Raw genomic sequence first — 27,386 nt, 5'->3', positions numbered from 1 at the left:
TCACAATTCTACACATCATCCAGACAAAACAAAAGTACAAAACCCACAGGATTCTTACTCATACTGGCTTTGATTTTCCTCAAGTAGGTGGAAGAAAACAAAAAAGAAAGACATTTCAGCATGGTTAAACAAACAGACAGGCACTCTTACAACTGTGAAAGCATTTTCCCTTAGGTATTGGTTTTCTGAAGACCATTCCAAAGCACTGAATCCACAACAACACACCAGTGAACTTTTCTTGAAGGTGCACAGAAAAGCAGCATCTCTAACCTGTGATGCCTTCACCAATAACTCCAGTTAGTAATTAGTCTTGGAAGGAGGGGAATAAAAATGGACAAGTTTTGAACTTTGTTCTAGGCAGCTTAAAAATCAGATCTGGTATTTCTTCGCATTACAGTACTAGTTTCAGTGCTTCTGTCCTAAGCTCCATCAAATCTCTTTGTCTCTATAGCTTTTCAAATCCTTTCCTAAATTGGTAATGAGCAACAGAGAACTGAAAATAGATTGCGGACGTGTGGCAAGATGTCAGTAACATGATATACAGAGACATCATTTGTCATTGATGCAAAGAGTAGCCTATCAGCCTTGTGAAAGAACTATTTGCAGAGACACTACTTATAACAACTTTTTGACATAACAAGACAGTGGCAATGACATCAGCAGTAACACAAGCAGTATTTATTCTTATATCCCCAAACTATGAAAGATTGGTCACATTTTTTTGTGAGGTTTGAGATGCTTCAGAGCTCCCACCTCACTAAAAATGAAGAGTCCAACAGTCAGACCTGTGAACAGACCTGAGAGTCTGACTTCTTATGTATCAAAATCCCTAACTTAAATATGTTTCTGACCATGCTCAAAGCCACCAAAAACTTGGCCACGTTGAGCAGTGAGGTGCTTTGTTCCAGCTGGCATCACCAAACACGTTGGCACAGCCTGGAGACCTGACAGAGGAGAGGTAAGCCTGGCTGCTGTCGTCATAGCAGCCTGCTAAACCCCAACAGATGGGTAATTAAGGCTCTTGCCTAGGTAAGAGGATTCAAACCTGAATTTCCCAACGAAATGTTCAAAATTATTTTAAACGCCAGTGCCTGTGTGGCCCAGCCACTCTCCCTTAGCTGCAGGCATTGCATTTCGTATGGGAAAAAGTGACTACTAGTTGGCACAGAAAGAGGCATGTTCTCTATTCTGGTTGGGGCAGCCTTCTTGGAAGGAGAAGATGGAGGTTTCAGTCAGTGGCCCAGTGAATATGTGCTACTGCTATATAAAGCTCCAGAGAACATCATATCTATTTGTGTCACCCAGTTTAGACTGTAAATCTCACCCTAATGTTGATGTCTAAAACAGACCAGATGAATCACACTCAAGAAATGCCTGATTCTCCCCACTGACTATAAAGGAAGCCTAGACTGTAAAGCTCAGCTGTAGATGTCAACAATGAAGATGGCTAAACTGAGATTTTTCCCACCAAGAGCCACTCACACAGAGTAACCTAATTATCCAGTTTCTGTTTAAATGTCCAACTATCCCCCACATCAGAGGGAACTGAGCAGGAATTAAGCATCCCAGCACCCAGAGCTCACCCGAGGACACTGGAGACAATGACTATCTTTATCTTCTTTCTTGTGTTATGCCAAATATATCACTAATGCTTAGCAACTTAGCAAGCACTTATAGTACCAAAAGGCTCCAAAGGGTATCAACAAATGTCTGTTATTCCGTTTGATAACTCACAGAGCCCTGAATAGCATTAATGAACTTTAAGCAGTAAAAACAGTAAACTGCATATGAAATAAAATCGGTATCACAAAAATGTACATCATCTATGTCTCAAAAAATGGTGTCTAGCAGAAGCCACCAATAGTCAAAATTTAACCACAATTATATTGTGCACTATAGCCAAGACAAGAATGATCATCTAAATATCATTTCCTATAATGATTAAAGAGGACAGTAATTCATATTTTTAGCTTAATAAACACAAATCCAGCCATATTATTTACTAAAATACACCTCTGAGCAACAAAATATTGTTAATATGGAAATTAATACCATAACATAACAGCCAGTAAATTATGCTTTAACAGTATTTACACCATGGTTAGACTTAAATGATTGTGAAATGTATTTTGTCAGTCACAGCATATTCTTTCTCTTATCCAAAGTCCCAGGAACTGCTGGGAAGAGATGATGGTGATTTCCAGACCTCACCAGATATAAAGGCTATGAAACAAGCCTGGTTATTGGTCTATGTTGGAATTGGTTTCTGACCATATTCAGCAACCACCAATCTTCTTATTAAGCTTCAAATTCAAATTTTGTCATGCTTCTATGAAATGAGCCAACATAAAATTTTTCAAAAAAAAACCAGATTAAATGTTATTGTGATTACCTTTTTATTACTCTAAGCCTGAGAATATTGACCCCTGTTTTGAAGCCTAACCTTATTTTTCATGCCTTTCAAGTTTATGTGAGGTTGCCTGTTTGATACCCATACATGAAAATTTCATATTGTTGGCTGTGCTCTCAATATATTATTTAGAAGGTCTGAATATTACTGCAGTGTGCAGATTTTCAGAAGAGTTTGGTAAATCCTTTTATTCTGCTGTCCTCAAAAGACAAACAACCTCTCACTACACAATTAACAACAGCATTCAAAAAGGAAATGAAAGCTGGCTTGAAAAGAGAGCAAGTATAATTACCTACTGGGAGTTTATTATAACTCAGTAATATCTAAACATTTGTAAGAACTTTTGTCTTAATTTTAGCTAAGGAAGCACGCCAACCAAAACCAGACTGTTGAACATGTTTACCTCAGGCTGAAAGAAAACAAGTCCTCTTATAGACCCATGAATTACAATGAGCAAATATCATGAAAAGTATGAGTTCAAGTGATAGTCGAGAACAAGGAAGCATCTGGATGCCCACGCCTTGAATAAGTGCACTGTTCACTGGGTAAAAAACTGGTTGGATGGCTGAGCCCAAAGAGTGGTGGTGAATGGAGTTAAATACAGTTGGTGGCCAGTTCCAAGTGGTGCTCCCCACGGCTCAGTGCTGGGGCCAGTTCTGTTTAAATATCTTTGTCAATGACCTGGACAGAGGGATCGAGTGCACCCTCAGTCAGTTTGCAGATGACACCAAATTGGGCAAGTAAGTTGATTTGCTGGAGGGCAGGAAGGCTCTGCAGAGGGATCTGAACAGGTTGGATCGATGGGCCAAGGCCAACTGTGTGAGGTTCAACAAGGCCAAGTGCGGGGTCCTGCACCTGGGTCACAACAACCCCATGCAGTGCTACAGGCTCAGGGCAGAATGGCTGGAAAGCCACCCAGTGGAAAACGAGTTGGGGATGCTGATCAACAGCCGGCTGAACATGAGCCAGCAGTGTGCCCAGTTGGCCAAGAAAGCCAATGGCATCCTGGCTTGTATCAGAAATAATGTGGCCAGCAGGACCAGGGCACTGATCGTTCCCCTGTACTTGGCACTGATGAGGCCACACCTCAAACCCTGTGTTCAGTTCTGGGCCCCTCACTCTGGGAAAGACACTGAGGTGCTGGAGCATGTCCAGAGAAAAGCAACAAAGCTGGTGAAAGGTCTGGAGCACAAGTCTGAGGAGAAGCAGCTGAGGGAGTTGGGGGTGTTTAGCCTGGAGAAAGGAGACTCAGGGGGCACCTTATTGTTCTCTACAACTACCTGACAGAAGATTGTAGCCAGCGGGGGAGTTGGTCTCTTCTTCCACATAATGAGTGACAGGACAAGAGGAAATGGCCTCAAGTTGCACCAAGGGAGATTTAGATTGGGTATTAGGAAGAATTTCTTAATTTAAGAACTGTCAAGCACTGGAAGATGCCGCCCATGGAGGTGGTTGAGTCACCATCCCTGGACGTATTTAAAAGATATGCAGATGTGGTACTCAGGAACATGGGCTGGTAGCGAACTTGGTAGTGCTGGGTTAATGGTTGGACTCAACAATCTTAGAGATCTTTTCCAACCTAAATGATTCTATGATTTTCAAATCAAAATACACCACACAATGTTCTTTAATAACTACTCATCTGTACTATAAAATATAACCCTAGAAAAATCTAATAGATTTATCTTTTGCTAAACATCCCAAAAGAAATTGCCTAAAGCTTGCATCCTCCAATTACTTTTTTAATAGATTAAAAAAAGAAACAAAAAAACCCACAAAAAACAGATCAGCTTCTTCCTTGCTTTAGGCCTTCTTTAATTTGCCCTTAAAAATATATTGAAAACTTGAACACAGACCACTGAAGGCATGCTTGTTACTCTCAAAGAATGTAAATAAAGTTTATCCAACTCCCAGTGTAGTGAAAAATTATACTAGTGCATTATAAAATTCAATACCTATTTTCTAGTACCAGTGCAAGCGTGACAGTGATTGCAGTTGGCACACATAACACGTGGATTTTCTAAAATATTCTAGATAGCACTAGTTCCCAGACACAGAGTATACTTCACTGGTGTGAAGTACAAGATTTGGGATGCTTCAGGTGCTTTAAGACACGTGCCTTATGAGTCACTGTGAGGAAAACACAGGAAGGCAGCAAGTACAGCAGAGGCCAAGGGTCAAGCTCCAGCCTATGTGGACTGGCCATCTGGGACCAGGGATGCTGTACATTATCACAAACAACACACAAATGTATTTAGGCAACTGAATTGTCCCACTGAGGTGGCCACAAGACTCTTCCAGCCAAGCTGTACAAATACAGACAGATGCAGATGCTCTGAGAGGAGTACAAGAATCAGGACGTGCAGAGAAGGAGCCCCATATCCCTTCCACACACACTCCCAACTATAGAGATGCTGGGTTGTGACATATAATAGTCATCAATGAACCACTGAAGTGTCCATTCACATAACTGCATTTGTACTTTTACAGCTTCAGAAGACAATGAGCTCCACCATTTAATTACACAATGCATGAAAATGTTTTTCCTTTATTTTTAAGCTCTCTTTTCTCTGAACCCTTGTATTTTCAGTAGCAGTAAAATGTTTGCTTTATCAACAGCATTCAACATTTATAGACATCTTTCAGATCTCTCTCTTCTTTTTTGCCAAAATGAGGAAACTTCCATTGCACAAGAAGATGTTCCCTCTCTCTCATTATCTAGTTTTACTATGTTTTTTCCAAGCAGAGGCAAGCAGATCAGTGCATAACACCAAAATCTGGCTATAACATTGTATTGCAAACCCAGTGGTGGTAAAATGATGCTGGTTGTTTCATGCTTCACTCCTTTCCTCATAATTCCTAAGGTTCAATATGACAATTTTTTTTTTACTCGTGCTTAGCACTGAGTAGATGTCTTTTGAAATTCACTCCCAATATCCTGTCCCACATATTCTGCATTATTTTTACCTTCACCACCTGCATTTAGTAACACAGTTAGCATTAAGTTTTACTACCTTAAGCAGCATGGTATATGATGCTGTTATCTTCCTAATAAGCTCCCATTATCATTTTGACCACTTTTAACTTCAGGCATCAAGCCATGACAGAAGCACTTCCTCATCAGCCACAGTCCTCCCTCCTCACAGCAGATTACTTGCGTGATATAATTCAGGTGAAATCTGGCATAGTCTTAGATAGTTTAGATCGTGAACAAGAGTCAGCAATAAAGTTTCTGACTCCATTTATCTTTAATATGTTTGTGCTTATCTTCCCTAAACCAGAGCTTAACAAGATTGCTTAATGGACTGCAGAAATAAGAGACCTTAAATAACCCGATGCTTTGCAGTCTAAATATATTGGGCATCCAATATAGCAACTGTTCGATGGACACGCAGCTATTTTTTTTAATAACAGATTGGGGATTCATCTGCCCAAATGTGAGTGTGCAGAACACCATCCTCCTCATACAAACTGCTCAACCTAGAGTCCTTTCTGTACAACAGATCTACCCAGCACAGTCAGCAGAGTCTGAGTCGCAGCCTGTCCAGCAACAAAGTAGTTACCAAGTCAGGCTCTGGGAGGGTTGGCTATAAACCCTGGAGAGCAAGGGTACAAGAGTCCTGATTAGGAGGGCAAAAGCAAAAATGAGCACAGAAAAGTGAAGACTGAAATGCACTGAAAGTTGCTGAAAACCATGAGCAGTAGAAAGAGGACCAAAATACACAATACTGTATTATTATGGGAAAAGGACACAAGAGTTTAAAAATGTGATTTAATTTTGTATGTATGATTCATGAAACAAAATAATTCTGCTTAAGCACAGTCTCTGATTTACTTGGTGCAGAATGCTATTAAAATAAAAGCACTAGACAGCCCCCATCTATAAACTGGAACAATGATACTAAATAGCCTGGAGATTGATTGACATTTTATGTTAAAGTAAACAAAATGGATCAAACAAGGATTCACATGGGGAAAATACAGTAGGGTTTATACTAAGTATAAAGTAGTATTTATACTGAATTCTGGCATATGAATGATGACCAGACCGTAACAAATGTTAATACAATCTTTGACCATACATGGTATATTAGTATTGAAAGGCCTAATCAATAGAAAAATACTTATTTCCAAAGGTTCAAAGCAGAAGAACATGGAAAAGAATCTGAAAAAATAAGAAAAACATTCACTAGTCCTCTGACATTTCAAAACAACTAACGACAATTGAGTCAAAGGAATGAAAATAATGTGCCTGAGAAATAAAACTCCTAAACTAAGAGCAATATTAAAGCTCAGAGGCATCTGTTTTGTCTTATCTTTATGAATATGTGGATAAATGGGTCAGAGAGGCAGAGATGGGGACACATTCAATACATATGCTTATCCTTTACAGACTAATTCTTCACAGTGTGGTTTGTAAAGGCTGAGTGTGGCAAGTAGTTGACAGCTACCTCAGTAAGGGCATGGCTGTAGGTACATCATTTTGTGAAGAGTTTTTTGTTCTTTGTGTTAGGTTTGTTATAAGAGTCAACTAGTTAACAAGAAAGACAGAGTGCTGGAACAGTGGGACTGTGGCAGGTCCTGATTAGGAAACACTGGACAGGGTTCTGCAGGAAAATCTACAAAGTGCCTTCTCTCTATTTTCCTTGGGCAAAGGTTTGGATCTGAAGATAAAAAAAGGTTTCTTCCAGCCTCCTGTTTCCAGACTCTTTCTAACAGATGCTTTACCACCTTTAAATGTTCACAAAAGAATCTGAGCTCAACATTCTGATAAGGCAACCGGCCAAACCATGTACACATGGAAAAATATGACTGCAGCACAATGTGACTTGTGTTGAACTTGTCATGATGGGTTAGTTGCTTGTTAAATACTTTATATATACAGAAAATTCCCAAATGGACACTTTCTGTTCTTAAAAAAAAAAAATAGGGGAACAGCATGGTTCTTGTCCCTGGTGTGCACAACCATCCCAGATAATACCAGTACAAATTCCCCAAGCAAATAACAGATTTTTAACAAATCACTTCATGTCCTCTTTCCATACTGAAATTATTTCTGCTCTGCACAGCCCAGTGAAAGAGATAAGTATTCACAGCCATGTCCCTGCTATGACTCATATCTTGTTAGAACAGAAACAGGCACTTGGCTCTCTGGAAAATAAATCCCACAGCTGCCTGCCTTGGTTTGCTGCAAGCCTATGGCTCCCTGGGTTGTGTCACAGAGGTCTTGACGTCCCACAGGAGACAATTATTAAGAAGTACCTTCAGAATAGGTGATGTTCTGCATATTATTATAGGAGGAAAAAGGGCTAAAATGGTAAATATGATATTTGAAAAGGCTCAAGAAGCATAGTAACACCGTGGGAAAGTCAGTTATGTGACAAGTTAAGCTGTGTGACTACCATACCCTTCTCCTAGAGAAGGGGTGGTGAGTACCAGGAAGAAATAAACTAATTGCCAGAATAACTCGTATTGGTATCCTCAGCAAGAAGCCAAGCTAGCCAAGGGCCATGATAACTAGCAGATCTCTGCCAGACAAAAAAAAAGGTCTTTATCTTCCTTTTCTTCATCAGTTTGTCAATGAAAATTTTGAGTGAAACAAAAAAATCAAATCCTGACCTCCCCTCAAAAAAAACCAAACCAAACCAAAAAAAGACATGTGGCAAAGTAAATGCAAACAGTATTTGAACTGATCATCACTGACCGGACAAACACAACATAATATTTGGAACACAGTCAAATCCATAGACCTTAGTTGGTCACTCTATCTCCTGTTCTGTGGCATTTCTTTATATTGCTAAATGAAGTTTGGTATCAAATAAGCCCCTGGTGACACCAGACACCTATAATAAGATAGGCCATTAATGTAAGTGCACTAGCAGGTTGACATCTTACCTATATGGTGAAGTTCTTCTTTCAACCCCCTATTCCAGTACAAAAATAAAGACAGACACTTCAATTAGTTTCCTCTCAGCAATTACTGAGGTCAAGGCAGAAGTGACACCAGTATGTTGTGACAGGTCTAAACCTTTCCCACAGAACAACTAGGAGGAGAAAATACTCCAGGTATTTTCAGCAGCAGATACCCATACTCAGAAGCAAATTCTGAGTACCTGGTGAAAAGAAACGTGCCTAAATGTGGAAGAGGAACATCTACCATTCTGCCCCAACTCTTTACTCAGAAAGTAACATCACTGTCAATCTGTACTACCCTGAGTAAAATAGGAGAAACTTTCCCCTTAGGGCAAGACTCTACACTGATTTTACTGTAGATGTCTGAAGTTTGAGTCTCTGAGAAGTCACATATTTTGAGGAAAAAATGGCAGAAGTCTCTGGTTCATCCTCAATGTCTCCCTCTAATTCAGTAATCAAAGCACAGAGGAATGGTCAGACACCATTAAAAGCAGTCACACATTATAAAGATATAGCTATGAAGAAATAAGGTGTGAATAAATATAAGTAGCATGCATCTGGGAAACCACATATCCAATACTGTATTCCACTTCTGTCTTTTAAATTCTGCAGCTGATTCAAAGAATGACTCTGACATCTATCTAACTCTCTCAGTGTTGCACACAGAAGAATGAGTAAGGGAATCAGATAAGTAGAGTACAGAGAGATGAATGTGGGTATGAATGTGGTCTATGCAACTGGTGGGATGCACTGTACACTATATTTGCAACATACAGAATAGACAGAAGTCAGCAAGAGTCCACTGAAATACATCTAAAACCCACACAACAAAATGTCTTCTAGGAATCCACTTCAGTACATCTTTCACCACATTAGTTCAGAGGTAAATGCATTCTCCTACCTAAAATCTTAAGAAACTCAGACTTTGCAATTTTGCTAAACAAGACTCTTCAATAAATAATAGAAATAGTGCAGTGTCTATATTATTTGAACATTTATTGTTATCAAATATGAAAAGATGGAATAATGAAGGGATTTTAGAAGGCTGAAATGCTTAAAAATGAATAAATGATATTCTTACTATGCCTTTTTTCAATGAAAATTAAATACTTTCATCTTCTCCAGTACCATTTCAGCTTAGAATTCAATGTTTCACTTCATTTTGTTGAACTTAAACAAACAAACAGAAGTATTTACATCAACATTTAATGTTCTTTCCAAACACTTTGTGTTAGGTGTTCCCTTCACTCAGGAGGGGCACTTCACTGTGCTTCAAGTTTTACAGTCTAATTAATACATCCAACCTACCAACAGAACAAAGGCGGTAAGATCCTTAACCACAGACTTTGTGATGCTACACACCAAAAAAGCACAACATTTTTACTTGAGTAAACCCCCCTTTTCCAAAATTTTTTTTTTCTAAATCGAAAAAGAAAAAAGGGGGTCAAGAAAAATGCTAGGTTTTTTTCCAAGTAAGGTTTTCATTCTGCAAAAGCTGCATTTTCTATTATAAATCATTCCTGCTGGAACTGTTTTTATTCCATTTCCTAGAGAGCAAAGGCGCACTTTGCCTCTACTGAGTGTATTGTAGTGCCTCCTTACGACTTTTTTTTCCCTTTTACATCTGATATATTTTTCCTTATTGCTAACACTGAAATAAACATGACTAAACACAGTTTTCCTGTGAGCTCACATGCACAAGTAGCTTCGGCAATGCATTCATTTTGCTGTTTATATTACCCTGTCAAAAACAAGGAGGACTTGGCAGTTTCTCAAGTCCTGAAGAACAAAGTTAAAATGAAACCAAGCTATCATTAGGCAGTGTCTCTGAGTAGACTAGTGGAGAGCTGCAGGACTTGTTTCAGAGGTCAAGATGAGATGTCCCTCCAAAACCCCCAGAAAAAGGTCATTTTATGTGATTTATGCTGGTTTTAGACTTCCACTTTCTCACTCAAGGACAACTTTCATGTCCCTCATCTTCGTAATGAGACAGCGACCGTGCAACCTCCTCTCCCACAGGTCTCCAAGGGCAAGGAGAAATACGTGCTACAGAGACATATTACATCTAACTACCTCAGAAAGTCAGACAGCAAAAAATTCAAGACAGATTTTTTTCAGGAAAACACTCTTGGAACTGATATTTATGGATGCACACCAGGGTATTAACCTGTACCATTGCTAAGCTCATTCTCTTCTCTGTTAAACTTGAAGTTTGCTTTTTGCAGCAACCAGAATTCTGCTTCATGCTGTAGAGGAGCACTCTTCAAAAGGGAAAAGCACTGCATCAAAGCAAGATTTCTACCTTAGACCACAGCAAATTGCTTGGCAGTCCTTTTATTATATTTGAAGCATTCTCAGGCAGCTGGGCCTCATTACAGGCAATGGAGCTTTAGCCATTAACTTCAGAGAGATCAGGAACAAGCACTAAACGCAAAGAAGATAATTTAAAGCATGTTAAGGAAGAAAATCAAATAGTATAGAGCACTGCTAATGCTGTATACTAAGTGTGCTTCCCAGCATGTATGTCCCATACATGCTTTGGGACAGATGCTCCTACAGAGTTTTTGTTTTCCCTCCAGCTCAGTTGGGCACTGCCCTGGTGGGGGCCTCGACATGACACAACAGAATGAACAGCTAAAAGATGAGGTCCATTCCTCCTGCTTCACTGTACCAGTCCCAGCGGAGGAGATGCTCCCATGCAGAGCACTGTTGCAGAAAGTAGCTTTCGGGGAACTAAAACGTGATTAAGAATTTGCCTGTAGCGGATTTGCTGATTTGTCTGTTGTGAATTTTAACAGCATGGATGCTGCAAATTGGAAGATAGATGATGCTGGTATTTTGGGGTAAGATCAGACTTGGAGCTAAGTCTCAAGTAGATCTATAGCCTTCCATACAGATCTTTGTGTTCCATACACCCCCAGTAAACACATGAGGCTGTCTGACCTGCTGTGCTGCAGAAGACAGGTCTCAGGAGAGGCCCATGAAGATAGACAACACAGAATGCAGATGGACAACAGAGGGACAAAGCACTCGAAAGTAACCAGCAAATCCAAGCACTTGCAGACCAGGAAGGACAAGAACCCCCAGGACCAGTCAGGGGAAGCATCTTCTTCACAGGCCCCTGCTGACACCTGCTGTGGCGTGTCCTGCCAAAGAATGAACCAGCAAGGTGGACACTTCAGTGGAAAATTCAACACTAAACAATTCACAGCTAAACACAACCTCACTGATGACACTTGCAGCCTTACCAGCTGGCAGTGTGGCACTTAGGATGCATTTCCCAGGTCTCCAAATGCGACAGAGATGTTTTGTTTGGGGTTTCATGTGAATTTTGTGGAACAGAGGCGGGGAAGTTTTCTAATCTATAAAAACACATAGACTTGATGAAGATCATATTTTTAGGAAGCTTTGAACTTTTTTTCTTGAAATCTTAGAAAAGAAACTCTCCCTCATCATTCATTTGGCTTGCTCACCACTACAGCAGGGTTTTTTGATCCATTTGTGGTTCAGCAGCGATGTGCCAACATGCCTGTCAGGTCTATCCCATCTCCCCCAAAGATACCAATACTCATTCTTCAGCTTTTTAGTGTAACCTCAGCTTACTCCAGGACTAGCCTAGCCTCAATCCTCCCCCAAATACGTCTGCAATTCTAAGGAAATACATAAGCGTTGCAAAGACAAAATTTCACCTTTCAGCCTACTGAGGTTGTGCAAATTTTAAGTGAGCCATATTTTTGTGAAAGGTACACTTAAAAAGAACTTTAACAGCTGCTCTCACTTAAACTTCAGGTGATTAATTTTGAAGTAGGTTCTATGAAAGAATGAACAATAACGGCGGAAGGTCGAGGCATTAATATTAGCCTGTAATAAAAGGAATGATGTTTAAACCATTCCTAGAAATAAAAGATGAGTACCTGGTCCTAGAGTGCTGGAAGAAGCACATAGCTTAAATTATATCCAATCAGGCAAAATACAGATATTAAACATTTATGAGCAGCTCTGATATATTCTGAATTAATCAGTTCTGCACATTTAAATGTTTTAATATTTAATGCTGCCACCTCAACACTCCTGTAGAAATATTAAACTTTTTTATAGTCCTTTAAAAGGAATAGCAAGAGATTTTACTACACATAACATCTGAATTGTGGCTCTAGATTTCGTGCTGGGCTGTGTTTTGTGGAGAACTATGATTATAATCTATTGAAATACAACTGAAATTCTCAACATTTTCACCACAGATGAAACAGAAATAAGGACAGTAATAATGAAAGTAACAATTATTAAGCCAAGGGTAAGTACATGCCCAATCTGATTAAGTCTCCTGGGCATGATGGATTACTCATGGAGGCTTACTAATATCATACTTTCACGAAATCTCTCAGATGAGTGTAAATGGCATGTTAAAGGTATTTTAGACATTGTAGCGTATTAATGTTAGTGTGTTAGTATAGTAAATCTTCTCCAAAACACCAGCTGTGGTTTGCAAAATGTATATATAGATATTTAGCTGTTCACAAATTCTGTCACTGTAAAAAGCAAACACTCTGAAATATTTCTTCACTGCTGACAATAATGGTAATTTTAAATATAAGAACTGTAGAGTAATTTATGAGTAGTTTTAAAAGATGGTGTTTAAAAGCATATTAAAGTTAAGAATGGTGACATGAAGACCTTCCCTAGAAGAGAGTGAGTCATATATGATGCTGATTCCAATATTAAAATGCTTGCTTTCATTGTAAACATATTTCTGAGATTCTCTGTTTTATTACCTCTGAATAAAGTAAAAATTACTTGAAAAATTCCTAGATAAAACACTACAACACCACATCAGTAAAAAACTGTTGAGGTTTGATGGAAATCGTAAGAGTACAACAAACAGTGTAAAGCCTATGCTATGAACATATGTCCATTTCTAAATCACTTGGACTGACATTTTTTTGTTCAGATTCTGCAACACCTGAACTCCTGCCCACCTCTTTTCTCCTTGTCAATCAGTGTAAAATCAATGTATAGCTCTTATTCTACATGGGTTTGCCTGCATTTTCATTATAGACCACAAAAATTAGCATACTATAAACTTAATACAGCTGGTAAATTCAAAGAGAACCATAGAGATGAGTAATACCCTACAATTGAAGCTATAGCACATAAAAATCAGTATATGTAGGTCATTCGCCAAGACACAGCCTGTCCCTCATACGAACTATTCTTAAAAACAAAAAATTCAACAAAACCTCCCTCCAAAACAACAAAAAAAAGCAAAATCGGGAAGAGTTCTCAAGCTTTCATTTTCCATTTATTTTTGAGGAAAAATAAGCATCATCCTGTAATATCATTTCCTTTCTAGTAAACAAATCTGCCACAAATGCTCATACACAGCAAATGAAACACAGAAGCTCCACTTCAGTCCTTGCACCATTCTGTGCTCCTGCTAATCCACACTCACACCTAGAGACCTCAAACCACCAAAGCTTTTACATACAAGAACCCCTGCACCAGCAATTACCCTCTGCTGATTTCACAATATTGCTGGTAAGTGAACAACAAAAGTGGCAATAATTCTGTCCTCCAGTGAGATGCTTGTAACCAGCAGCCAGGGTCCTTTACAGAACTAGTTAAAACAAAAGTGGGTCCTTCATTCCCAATGCTGAACATCATTGTCCAAGAGCAAACATACACAAATGAAACTATTGCAGGCAGTTGCTTCGTGAAGGGTCGTGTTTCTATGAAAAACAAAGTATGAGAAGTTAAGAGAAAGGGATGAAAGAAACTGCAAGGACATAATCTGAGAACAGTCATGAGACCAGAACACTCAGTTGATGGAAAGGCCCTGTGAATGGCCAGACTCAGGGAAATCTCTGAGAGATGATCGCTTGTCCCCATACATTCAAGGAAACAAGACTTCCTTAGAATAAGGATGAGATTACCAATGAAAAAATAGGAGTTACTGATTTTTTTTTTCTGCAAGGGATTAATATGATCCTGAAAAGAGATAATTCCAGTGGGGTCTGCTATCAATGGAGAGGCACTACAACCATTGCATCAGAAAGGTGCAAGTAACAGACAAGTCACAACTTTCACAGAGGGACATATGACATCAAAGTGACCCTCAACCAAGAGTTCAGAAAGAGTTTAAAACCAAATATAAACAATGAACCAAAGTTGGCACAAAAGAATTTCTAAATGCTTTTGAGCTTTTTGCCAGAAAAGTCAGGGTGTGCCTGGCAGATAGATGGGATTCTTCTTGAAATGGCAGATGGGGAATTTTCAGGTCAGAAGGTGAATTAATTAACCAATTAGCAGCCTGACCTGACTGCACAGACTAAATTTTTCCCAAAAAAAGGACAGTAAGAAAGTCTGAACTAACTGGAAATATGTTAAGAAAGAGAAACTCCAGCACAGACCTGAACAGATGAGCAATCACATTGAGAAAGAGATTAAAGAATTAACATCCCCTCCAAATTATTACATAACAACACAGGTATCCACACAAGTGAACTTGGACTCGCGGAACAGTATCGGAGAAAGGAAGTTTTTGAATACATAGCATGGACTACATATGAAAGGATGGTGGATACTGGCTTGGATATCACTATTGTTTCAATAGACAGAAAACTAGCTGAGAGGTGAACCCCTAATTGGCTGTTTATATTGCTGACAAGGCTGGGGAGATAACTTGTCTCCTTGAAATGTAGGAAAACAGGATCTGACTGGAAGCAATGGAGATTTGAGAAAGATTTAGACAATTAAGAAAGCACACAAACCCTCTTCAGATTTAAGAATGGCAAAAAACCCGCCACCAAACCCTTACAAGACAATAAAATTGTAACATATTAAAAATGAAGTGTGTTGAGCTGTAACACTGGCCATTGTGAGTGGTGCTCTCATGTCTCCCCTGGCAGAAACACAAAGGCAGCAAGAAAGGGCAGAGTCACTAAACCCTCTCCAGAGGCCCAGGATCTCATGGGAATCTTATCTGCTAAAATTTCAGAGCATTTGAGACAGCAGTCCATCCATTTGCAAACGGTTACTAAAAAGCTGCAGATAATAAAGATAATAAAGATGGAAACTGAGGTTGGAAAGGTCAAACATGAGATGTAGGCAGTGCTAGCATGGAAAAGCTGTAAGGATAAAGGAGGGTCTCTGCCCAGTGGCTTTGCATTTAAGCAAGGAGCAGTAAATAGTTATTTAAAAGCATTAGAATTCACTCTCCAAACTAATAATCATAAATAAGAAATTATATTGCACTGCATCACACCACACTGATAGGCTGTAGCAAAAAAAGAAGTATGGGGAATCTGCTTTCTGTGCAGTGAGCTAAATGAAGATGTTTTAAAGACTTAGTACCTTTTATCATGGGTAAGCACCCCAGATGTTACAACAGGTTCAGAATATTTTCCCAGACTGACCTGAAGAGCAGTAAGCACCTAGTGGAAGTAGATCCAAATGGCAAGGAAAGCACAGCTTTTACAAATACACTAATCCTCACCAATTTACATTGATGGATGTTGCTTTATGTGTGAGGGGTGAAGCAAGCAGCCTTTCTTGGCCAGACTGCTGCATCTAGGGGATATCTTAAGGCAGGAATTGGCAGAAATTAAATCAAGGGAGAATGGGGAGTGACTGATATACATATGTACATAAGACAAATATGGAAATAAATGCCACATACATAACACAGCAAAGACATACATATGCCATTCCAGTGATTTACACATAATTAAGTCTCTTGCTTACAAAACAAGTTCCTTCAAACTTGTCACAGATTTAATCATAAAGGGGAGGAAACCTGCAGGTCCCAACAGGCAGTCTCTGAGTTACCTATGTACAGAACTGCACAAGTTTAAAATACTGATTTGAAACCTGATTTTCTTTCAGCAAGTGAAAATCTTTTTCAAATTGACTAGTAATTATAAAATAGCAATACCTAAGTCTGCCAAACATCTGTGCACCATTTTAATGAAAGCAAATCTTTAATATACATTGATCTAAAAGGTAAGGTTGTTGGAAAGTTACAAACAAACTCAACAAGGCATTTGAAATGAAAATGTCTTCAAGTTACAGCCAGAGCACTGTTTAGCTCTGTGCTTTCTGTGCTATGGGGGGTCAAGGAAATAATACCAGTAGTGGAATTGTAAAACATATTAGGAAGGCAGGTGCTGAAGTTCATTGTTATGCTAAAAAACTCCTAACAATCTTCTATAGCAATTGCAGCTGTCTTCTTTTACCAGTGTACAATAATTCTCCATCTGATTAGCAAATGTAACCACCTGCAGTTGACCAGTTTACCAGTTTAACTACTTGCAAGAATGAAATGCCTTTTAAAATCAGGCAAGTTGATGCTAAAATTAAAATGCACTTTCAAAGTGTCATACTGAAAGAGTATTTCAAATGGTTGTGGAATTATATCCACTTTGGTACAAGGGCTCAGAAAATGTTTTTTCTAAAAGGTGAAAAAGTATCCTAAAAACTGTCTCAATCGATTTTGAAATACCAGGTAGCTCAGACTATTCTATGAAAGAAAACTATTACATCTACATTTTTATTACTAGATATATCCATCCTACTACAGGCACCCAAGACATCCAGAGAACACATTTAAACCTATACAACCATCATATGTGGTCAAATTCTCCACCTCTCTCTCCTCTTGCCTCAATGATTGTAATCTCGATTTTTGTACAAAAAAGTTGTTCCTCTTCAATATTCTTCATCTGGGCTTGTAAAACTCTATTTAGCCATTTTTCCAAAGCCATTTGACAGCTGAGTAAAAAATTATTATTTTTTGTCATTAACATAAGTCATCATGGTAAAGGACGAGGAGGGTAGATTTTCTATCTGAGCTCTCAAATTTTCATGGTAATTTTTATTGGGGTGACCTAGCTCTTTCACTTAATCTCACCAGACAACCAAATGTTTAGCAATATAGGCAATTTATGTCAGTGTCCTCCTATGAGATACACAAGTAAAACTGTAACACTTTCAGACAGGAATTTTCATTAAGGTTTTTAATGTCTCTTCTTAAGTATTGGCTTCGATATAATTTGTAGATCACAAAAATCTTCCTCTTTCTTTGTCCTACCTTAGTTTTCTGTGCGTCCCAACAGAAGACTCACATTTGAAACCTGCTAGTCTATTTACCTACCCTTGTAGCTTCCTTTTATATCTGGACATGAGTTTTTTCTATCCTTTCCTGCTTCATCTAATAGAAAGCAGTCCAGCAAGGAACATTTGGGCAAATCTCATTTCCGTACACAAAACTGAACACAGAACAGAACACATAATAGAATCACAAAAGTGTTTCCCCAGCATGTCTCTCACTAACTGTTGATCCCACTAGCTGATTTCAACTAAACACAACAGAAAGGTAAACATCTGAAAACTACTATGTTTCTGTAAACCCTCTGAAAAATCACTATCGTGAGAAAGGTATGTGCTCCCCTTCATTCCCCCTCTGGTTTCGCCAGGGCCCTAAGCTTTTGAGCATCCATCTGGAAATATCTAAAATCTGAATTTTGCAAAGATTTTGAGCACCCGGATTCCCATTAACTTCATCTGCACTTATGTGGGCTGGAAACCTTTGAATACGTCATCAGCACATGCAATAAGGTATTTAGAACCCAAGGCAGTGCACATTACTGTGCACATCAAGACTGAGAAACTGAGGGCAGTCCCTGCAGGAACAGAGAAGGAAGCTGAACCCCAGCTTTAAGCAAGGTTAAAGCAGAAATGGATAACTGCAAGCTTAAGTGCTCAGCACTATGCAAGTGCTAAGCAAAGGAGCTTTCTGTCTCCAGCCCGACCACCTCCGTGGCTGAGGTGAGGAGTGCAGGGCTGGTCTCTTTGTCACCTTTGACATTTTATATGTTTTCAATAACCAATTTCTTTTTAACAATTGAAAAATGCTTTTGAAGTTTAATGTGCAATAAACATAATAATGTGTATATTGATTTCAGCAATAGCAGTACATTTAAAGCCAGACTTTATCAATGTGAATTTGCCATTCAGAATGTAATTCGAAAAGTAAGGAGATCTACAGTTATATCTTAAACATTAAGCTGTCCATGTACCATGGATAAATATATATGTAATCATCTGATAAGGATTCATAGCAAAATATTCTTAAAAAAAATCTGCAATGTTTATGGTTTAGGTTCCAGGGATTTATATTCACATGTAAACCTCATTGACTCTGCTTGCTCCAGTCAAATCCACAAGCTTACTTGTGCAAATCATTGTTGCAAAGTCAGGCTAAATCTGCTAAGAAACTGAAATTTTGCAAAGAATTAAACCTTGAGGAGGGAATTAGGGAATTTTTTGCTTAAGAATTTTGGGGGGCTCTTTAAAGGAAAATGACACATAATACATAATCACAGAATCTGCTGAGTTGGAAGGGACCCACAAGGATCATTTAGTCCAACTCCTGGTCCTGCACAGGACCATCCCCAAGAGTCACACCATGTGCCCGACAGTATTGTCCAAAGACTTCTTGAGCTCTGTCAGGCTTGGTGTTGTGACCACTTCCCTGGGGAGCCTGTTCCAGCACCCAAACACCCTCTGAGTGCAGAACCTTTTTCTAATATCTAATCGAAACCTCCCCTGATATAACCTCGGGCCATTCCTTCGGGTCCTGTCACTGGTCACCACAGAGAAGAGATCAGTGTCTGCCCCTCTTCTTCCCCTCTTGAGGAAGATGTAACTGCAATGAGGTCTCCCCTCAATCTCCTCTTCTCCAGGCTGAACAGACCAAGTGCCCTCAGCTGCTCCTCATACGGCTTCCCCTCAAGGCCCTTCACCATCTCCATTGCCCTCCTTTGGACACTCTAATAGCTGAATATCTTTCTAATGCTGCAGTGCCCAAAACTGCCACAATATTCAAGGTGAGGCCGCCCCAGTGCCAAGCAGAGCGGGACAATCTCCTCCCTCAACTGGCTGGCGATGCTTTGCCTGATGCCCCCCAGGACATGGTTGGCCCTCCTGGCTGCCAGGGCACTGCTGACTCATATTCAACTTGCCATCAATCAGGACCCCCAGGTCCATTTCCACAGTGCTGCCTTCCAGCATCTTATTCCCCAGTCTGTACAGACATCTGGGGTTGCCCATCCCAGGTGCAGCAGATATTCTAAGTGTCCGATCTTCTCAGCACCTCTTCCAATTTCTACTCCCACTGAAACAACATAATTCTCTTTCCCTACTTTCTCTTTCTGAGAAACCCTTCTTGCCTTCCAAGAAGAGGCAGCCTGGGGGAGCCCTGTTCCCCTCAAGCTCAGCTGTATGCCAGGATGAGGCATGAGTAGGCAAAGCACACAAGCACCACTTGGGACGACGTGAACCTCCAGCATCAACTAGAACAGACACGAAGGTCTCTTGAAGAGCCATTTCCTGACTGCTCACCCTGCTCACTACCACACACCTTCTGAAGACATTTTTTTAAACACTTCTGCAAAATCAGAATTTGAAATGTGTCTCGTCTTTGCCCTCACTGAGGATAAGTTGATATGTCAGTTGGAGGCCGGCATCAACCATTTTTGGATGATTGGTTTCAAATCCTCTAATCAGCTTACCGTCCAAATAATTGAGCTGTGGGTTAGGAAGGCCCTTTGAGGCATGGGTGAAGACATTCTCCATCCATCCCCAGAGCAAAATTAGAGCTGTCATTTCCAGCCCCCCACGTTGCCTGCACCTTCCTGCAACAGCCAGACAGAAGCTGCTTCAATTGCCCAAGTCTATCCTGATCCCCAGCTCTCTACTACATGTGTAGCTAACAGAATTGTAGGGCAGCACCTTTATTTTTCTGAGAAATATTGATTTACTATACATGAAAATTTAAAGCTAGGATTTAGATACATATTTTTCTTCTATTTCATCAGAAATTATAATCCTCTCTAAACTACTCTTACCTTACTCACTCTATGAAACAATAGAACACACATGTGACACTCAGAGAGGAAGCCTAACTCAGAAGTGATATAAATAGGAAGGAAAATATATACATTAGTATGGGAAAGAGTAATGGATGCAGAGTGAGATTTTCTACTTCCACAGGCAGCCTGTAATGGGCTTTAAAACAAGGGCGGCATCCCGTGGGGTGATTTCATTCCATGCTGTCCTTGCTTAAAGGGAACAAATTACTGCTTGCCAGTAGGGATGATACAGCTGCCAGCTCCAGCACTCCATTTCTGGCCATCCCACCTGGTTCAAAGCCCCCTCAGGAGGGTGAAACACCATTTTCCACCAGAAAACAGTCACTGACAAAGTTTTCCCCTTCCCCCTGAGCTCACACCTCCCCTGTCTATACCATTCAGGACACCTGCCCCTTTTCACAGCCCTCCCTTTTTTCCAACAGCTAAAGGAGAAATGTGTTGGGAGCTCTGTTTTTCTCTTCTCTTCTCTCACAAACTAGCATGCTCTGGTTTTTATATCTTCCTTTTATTATCTTCCCTTTATTATCTTCCCTTATTTCCTAGTTCTCTGTAATTACATATTGGGACATCAAACGGTGAAGCAGGGACTGCTTTTGAAGGCTTTTATAATTAGCTTTTCTATTGTATCCTCTAATACCTCCTCTGGCTTTAGACTTACTTTTTTCTGTTCACAACCTCCTGAACATATGGTGGTAAATATGCAGCATGCTGTGAGCTTCACCTGGAGTCTACTTACAATATATCTGCAATGTAAATAACAGACTTCGTGTCAGTCAATTAATCACACACCAGTGCTTGGCAGAGGGCAGGCAGATTGCAGGAAGAGAAATTGGAAAGTTGTGTCTTTATCAGTGCTGGACTTTCAAGTATTAAATACTGTCTAGCTGGCATCTTTCTGTGGCATCACTGCTTTTACCCAAAAATATTCTATTACAATTGCATTAGACTCAATTCAAGGCCAAATTCTCCATTCATCAGGACCACTTTGGTAACATTTCACCTGTTGGAGTAATGATCTCATTTCCACAGAATATGACTCAAATGCAAATTTCATACAGAAATTAAATCAAATCAAATGAAATTAAATTTAAAATGATCCCAGGATGTCGCACAAAAATTAAATATTGCCATTCCAGTAAAAGTGTTTCTTTTTGGTAAAACAAATTCGAATTTAATTGTGTTACAGATGTGTTTTATTCTTGTTTTTGCAACAATGCATATGAGCAAGACAAAGTATTTTGTTTACCTGATTCACTTTATTTAACTCAAGGGATTCATGAGGGTATCATCAATTATAGTCACAAACACATCATTGTATTCTTAAAAAAAAGGACTCTAATTTGTTTGACATTAAAATCCCTGTCATTCCCATGGAGGATAAATGAAAATATAGAAATAAATCACCTAATATTTAAACACACTTGGGCGGAGCACAGCACAAAATATAAGATCTAATGGAAGGTATTGTCCTAATGACAATGAAATCTCATTGAAGAGAAAAAAAAACCTGTTTATGACTGAGATTCTCCCACATCTTATTGTACCTGGACCCAAACTCGTCTCTGTTGGGGCTGGTACTGGGGAAAGGCTTTGCCCCAAGGCTGGCTTCAGATAAGGGAATGAAAAAGTGCCTTCACACCTTCCACCCATCTCACGCTGCTGCAGTTCAGACCTACATGTCTCCCAAGGGGTTGTGTTATTGTCTTTACCCTGTTTCTTCTGAGAATTTTTGCCCACATGGCTCACTATGATCTTTTTTTGCAGTTGCCCTTTACAGAAAGCTTCTCTTTAACCAAGAGATGAAGAAAAAACTTCAGGGAATAGATCAACCTTTGGCTTAAAAGCCACTGACTTCTGATGGCCACCAGAAGAACTGGTTATATGTCCAGGACAAGTTATCTTCTAAATATGACTAAACCTCACCACTGCTTCTAAGGGCTTTGGTGCAAGGGTGGGAGCAGAGGCAGCCCAGCACCCTGGGTACCCCGTCCATCCCTCCCCAGTGCAGGAGGCCTCTCTCCCCATCACTGCCAAGCTCTGCTCACCTGGGACAGGGCCACACATCCCCCAGGCCATCCTGACCATGAACTGAACTCCCAGAGAGTCAAGCCCTGGTGCCTGGGATCCACAAGAGATGTTGCAGTAGCGTGTTTTTTTATTTTTAGTGAGGAAATAAAAGCTCTTCTCAGTGGGGATCAGTCCCTCATTGCTCCATTCCCCAATGTAAGGTATAGCAGAGTCTTAGCCAGGTGTTTCTGTGCCTCAGGCAAGTGCAGGGCCCTCTCTCCATGAGTTGTCCTAGGGCTAATAAACAGTTGAGCTCACTTGACTGTCTTCACTTTTACTGATGGCATGACCCCAGGTCTTTTCACTCAGCTGGCTACCAATTTCCATCAAGCTTTCAGGTCTCTAGCATCTTTGAGAGCTGCATTCCTATGTTATGTTTCATTGAAGTTAACCAACACATTCCAAATGGAGGAGGACAGACAGCATATTGACAGTGCCCTAGGAAAGAGCCTGTTCATATACATTTTCTTCAGGGACAAATATATTTATTTGCAAGCATAAGCGAGTAGAAAAGGCAACCACACCACAGGAATGTGAAGAACATTTATTTAGCATATTGGTCTACAACATCTTGTTATGCCAACGGAAACAGCACCAAAGCAACTGAAGCAATAAATACATACAGTGACATTTTAATATTTGGGACATTACTACAGAGTAGCCCGTTCAAACTGCAACACCCACTGGATTCAATTAGGAAGCTTTTTTCTCTGAACAGGACTTGACCATGGAGCAGTGGTTGAGTTGGAAACAAAGACAAGCCCCGAGGCAGAAGATGTTATAATACTTCTCAGTTAATTTATAATCACAATGCTTTTACTCTTAAAATATAAAGAAATAAGAAGATGTTGTGATTAAGGTGCAGAATATCTAATTTGAGAGATGCATAAAAGAAAATCAAGAAGCGCTATCTATCAGGAAGATAACTGTAAAAGGAACTAGTCTTCCCCCATCCTCACTATAAATCCTTCACTGAGAAAAACGACTACGTTATAAAGAGCAAGAACTCAAAAAAAAAATGAAAAAGGAGACATGTTAAACACTACCTAACAAGCTTCATGACATGAGCACAAAAGTCTTAAATTCAATGTCATAAATTCAATACCATCAAAAGATTCAGCTACTATGTCCTTAGAGATGGTGCTGTGTAAGTCAAGCACAGTATTAAAAGACACTGAAATCTTTACTATGTGTTAAACATTTTAAATTCATAAACCTGATTCACAGAAATATCACAGAAGCATCATCAATCCTTCTTCCCTTCTGACATATTTTTTTAATAATTTGCCACAGTTTCTGCAATTAAAAGATATCCCAAACATTTACAGAAAACAGATGAGACAGAAAACTACCCTTGTGGACACAGTCACATGCAATCATTATGCTTACTCCAATAAACACCTCCAAATATGCCAAGATTAATACCTGCATATATTTAAATTACTCCTTTGAAAGAGATTAGACTTAAGGCATCCCACCTATTCCCAGAGGCAGTATGAAGTGATTATTCCTTAGAGATATTTTCAAGGGGAAAATATCTTGTTCAAAAGTACTGAATGTTGTGATACTGCCATATATAAACCCCTCTTCTTTTAGTTTCACATTTAGGGCACATAAGCCTTTATTTTCTGTTTAAATGTACTAATCTTCTTAACAGTATAATCAAGCCTTTAATATATAATATTATCAGTTTATATTTAGAAGGAATAACCATCACGTTAGTGGTGACGGACATATCTCTCCATTCATCTGACTAAAATACACTGAATAAATCCCTTTCCCTGATTCATTTCTGCAGAGACAGCAAGCAGCTTTATTTTATTTAAAAGCAAATCATTCAGTTGCAAAATATTTATAGTTAATATGTAAAAATCCTGCTTTAAATTTGAGAAACATTTCTTTCTTCCTCCATTTCTTGCAGGGAAATATTCCAGTTTGTAGCTTTTTAAATAATGCAGGATTTTGCAGGCTACAAATTCAACAAAAGGCATTCCTACAGTGAACAAATCATGAAAACCTAAATTATCTTTGCATCTTTCTAGAGTTTTGTGTTCTTGGAAAGTAAAAATGAGCTTGATCCCTTAGGTACACTTAAGTAAGTTTATATTTAAACGTATCTCCGGACTCTGTTTAAACAGAACTGAGAGATCTCCTAGTAATTCCTATGCCTGCCCAATATACTATCATCTTTGTACCACATAAAAAGTGCCCCCATCAATACAAAACTTGAGCCAGATCTAAGCCACAGAAATGTAGCCTTCCTGGGAGATATTAAAGGGAGATTTCCAAGACATGAGACAGTAGAGTTATCTTTTGGCATATGATAGGCATTGCACTAGGCCTGCCATGACATGTACAGTAAACATAATAAATAGCTGCTCTACATCCAGAACCCTGAAATACATATTAAGACCTCTGCCACCTCACTCACATATATTTCCTTGTGGTACCTCTTCTGATTCTGAAGAGCACATTTTAGCCACCCAACATGTAACTATTCATCCTAGAAGCAATCTGATTGCCTGCAACAGAAAAGCTCAAGAAACAGCAAAACAGCCAGGTATGTAACAAGGGATATCATGGAACATGCTCTTAAGTGTATAACTAAAAGAAAATTTATTATTATACTTTCATTATACCTAAACATTTCCAAATTGATCAAAAAGAATAGAGGAAATGTAATGTGTTACTATCATTCATTACTGATTTGCCTCAATGTTAAATACCTATATAAGGTACCCACAAGTAAAACCCAAAATTAAAAAGGCCATCAAATTGTGGCCTAGCTAATTACAAAGACGTCAATCTCTCTATATCCCAATTGACGTAAAAAAGCACAAAGAAGATGATTCCCCTCTAATTCAAACGCATTGCAACCACTCTGCATGCTAAACATAATAAACATATGTTAAATTCAGCAGTAGAGATGAGAACTGAACTGGCATACAGCTCAAACATTATCTAGATTGTTTGACCTGGACATGTTTTCCCTACCAATACATCAGCCCAGCAGTTTGGGGGGAAGTCATTAGATGGAAGTTGTCAATGCAGCAACATTGTCAGAGCCACGAGCCCCAGCACTTTGGAAAAGGAGAGAAGAGGGGGAAAAATCTAGTAAGCTGAAAATCTGACTGCTCCTTCACATGTGGTCATCTCTTCTGCCTCACCTTTCTGCACCTGGACACCACGGTCAGCCTTGCCCTGACACAGCACTGCCCCAAGAGGGATGGAAACTGCCATCCGGATGTTCTGCTTGAGGAGTAAATTAGGAAAAATTTCAAGAAGAGGGTTAAAGCTTTTCCTGCTGCCCAAAGCTCTTGTCTCATCACTGGTATTACACAGTGTATCAAAGAGCTGTGGGCTTTGCTGGCACTGTTCCTCTTTCATGGTGATAACAGTCCTCCTCCTCCCTGGAGCACTAAAAGCTGGAACACTTCAAAGTGTCAGACAGAACATGCAATTTTTGTATATCAACAATTTGACCATTCTGAAGATTTGAGGTGCTACACTTACTAGCACCTGTATGAGTTCTGCACATCATGAAAAATCTCCATGCTCTAGAGAAAATACATCAGTTAGAACAAAAAGGTTCCCTGTTTCTCACTATTTGCAAGTGGAGAATACCTTGATATCGGCAACAAGAGAATACTTGGTAACTGCAACGAGTGCCGGCTTTGTAAATCTGGAATGAAAGGTTCTCACTAGTCGCTCACTAGTGTTTCTTAGCGGTTAGTGATGTGCAGTCAGGAGAAATATTGTACTGCAATTAATTTTACAATGTGTTTTCTCAAATGGAAAATGTTGCAAATAGGAGGAGGATTTGCTCTCTACTGTAATCTCACTAATTGGGAAAAAGGCACTTGGGGGGAGTTGGACATAGTTGCACCACTACCACTGCTCAGAGACAGCTGAGAGTTTATAAAATTGATTTGTATTAAGAAAACAGCCAGATGCCATTGCATTGGCACTCTGTTGGTGATGAGTGGCATAAAGGCTCCCTAACATCTGCTACCACTTGATAAAACAAAACTTAGATCTCTTTGAGTGAAAAGGTCCACAGAGTAATCCAGGTTGCCTGAGGCTGGGAGGGAACGGTGCTGCCAGCTCCAGCCAAACCCACACCTTTTCATCTCCACTGGTTGAGGCAAATTCTGCAAACATCACAGCTCTGCTGGAACTCCTTTATACTCCATAACTGCACTAACTACAGGTAGAGGGGAAAAAAAGGGCAATAAAGAACACAGGGATCGCTTTCCTGAACAAAATAAACCTGCATCTCTCAAATCCAATTTGTACGTCCGCTCTGGCAGTTCATTTCTGTTTGAGGTGGACAGCCCTGTAAATATTGTTCCATGAAAAAAAAAAAAAAAGAGATCATTTCAGAGACATGAAGGACTATTTGTCTAGTTCAACGAATGACAATTCTATAGATGCATTGCAACAGGTTTTCAAGTTCAGAAGCAGAAATATCCTTTAACTGTAAGACATCCAGAAGGAGGCAAGTGATAGATCTCCTCTAAGCCTTTTTACTGAACATTTCATTAGGGAAAAGATTTCTGCTGAAAAAAAAAACTGAACAATGTAAAGCAAAATGTGGTCAACTTAAACATTGGTAGCCACATAGCAACCACAGGTATCACTATAGAAAGCATGAGCCTGTTACCTTGGAAATGTCATTATTGCTACCAACTGTGCCTTGGTGCCTTAAAGAGAGAATTATTATTCTGTAATTTATTTTGGGAACAAACATGAGTAGAGTGGTCTGAATCAGATCTGTTCAGTGGCCGGAAATTAAATGGTCAACTTGTCAGAAGTAGAACTGTTCAATTTTTGGTTCAGTGACCAAAATGAAAAGAGAAAGAAAGAAAAAGAGATCAGCTTGGGTTAACATAAAAAGGAGAAGTACTGAGGGATCTGGCACAAAAAATAAATTAAAATATCAGTTAGGTCAATATGAAAATCTTCAATGAACCCAAAACAATTAGATAAAGAATTTTGTTCAAGCAGAAAAGTCTCATTCCATTTTCTGATTATGCAGGTAACTTCTTTTCTTTTTCTTTTTCACAGTC

General features: G+C 39.4%; 1 protein-coding gene across 1 annotated transcript in view; it reads right to left on the bottom strand.

Annotated features, from left to right (window-relative positions):
* RELN (reelin) overlaps positions 1-25,704 on the bottom strand; it is a 265,985-nt gene extending 240,281 nt beyond the window's left edge. The window contains exon 1 of the mRNA XM_018068188.2: positions 25,485-25,704. Coding sequence (XP_017923677.2) covers positions 25,485-25,704 — 220 coding nt within the window. The remainder of the gene's footprint in view (positions 1-25,484) is intronic.
* Between the last annotated feature and the right edge of the window lie 1,682 nt (positions 25,705-27,386).

The sequence above is a fragment of the Manacus vitellinus genome, unplaced genomic scaffold (assembly GCF_001715985.3).
Source record: "Manacus vitellinus isolate BGI_N305 unplaced genomic scaffold, ASM171598v3 scaffold_13_pilon, whole genome shotgun sequence".
In the NCBI taxonomy this organism is placed as follows: domain Eukaryota; kingdom Metazoa; phylum Chordata; class Aves; order Passeriformes; family Pipridae; genus Manacus; species Manacus vitellinus.
Note: the sequence above shows the minus strand (reverse complement) of the source record. Positions and strands in the feature narration are given on the sequence as shown.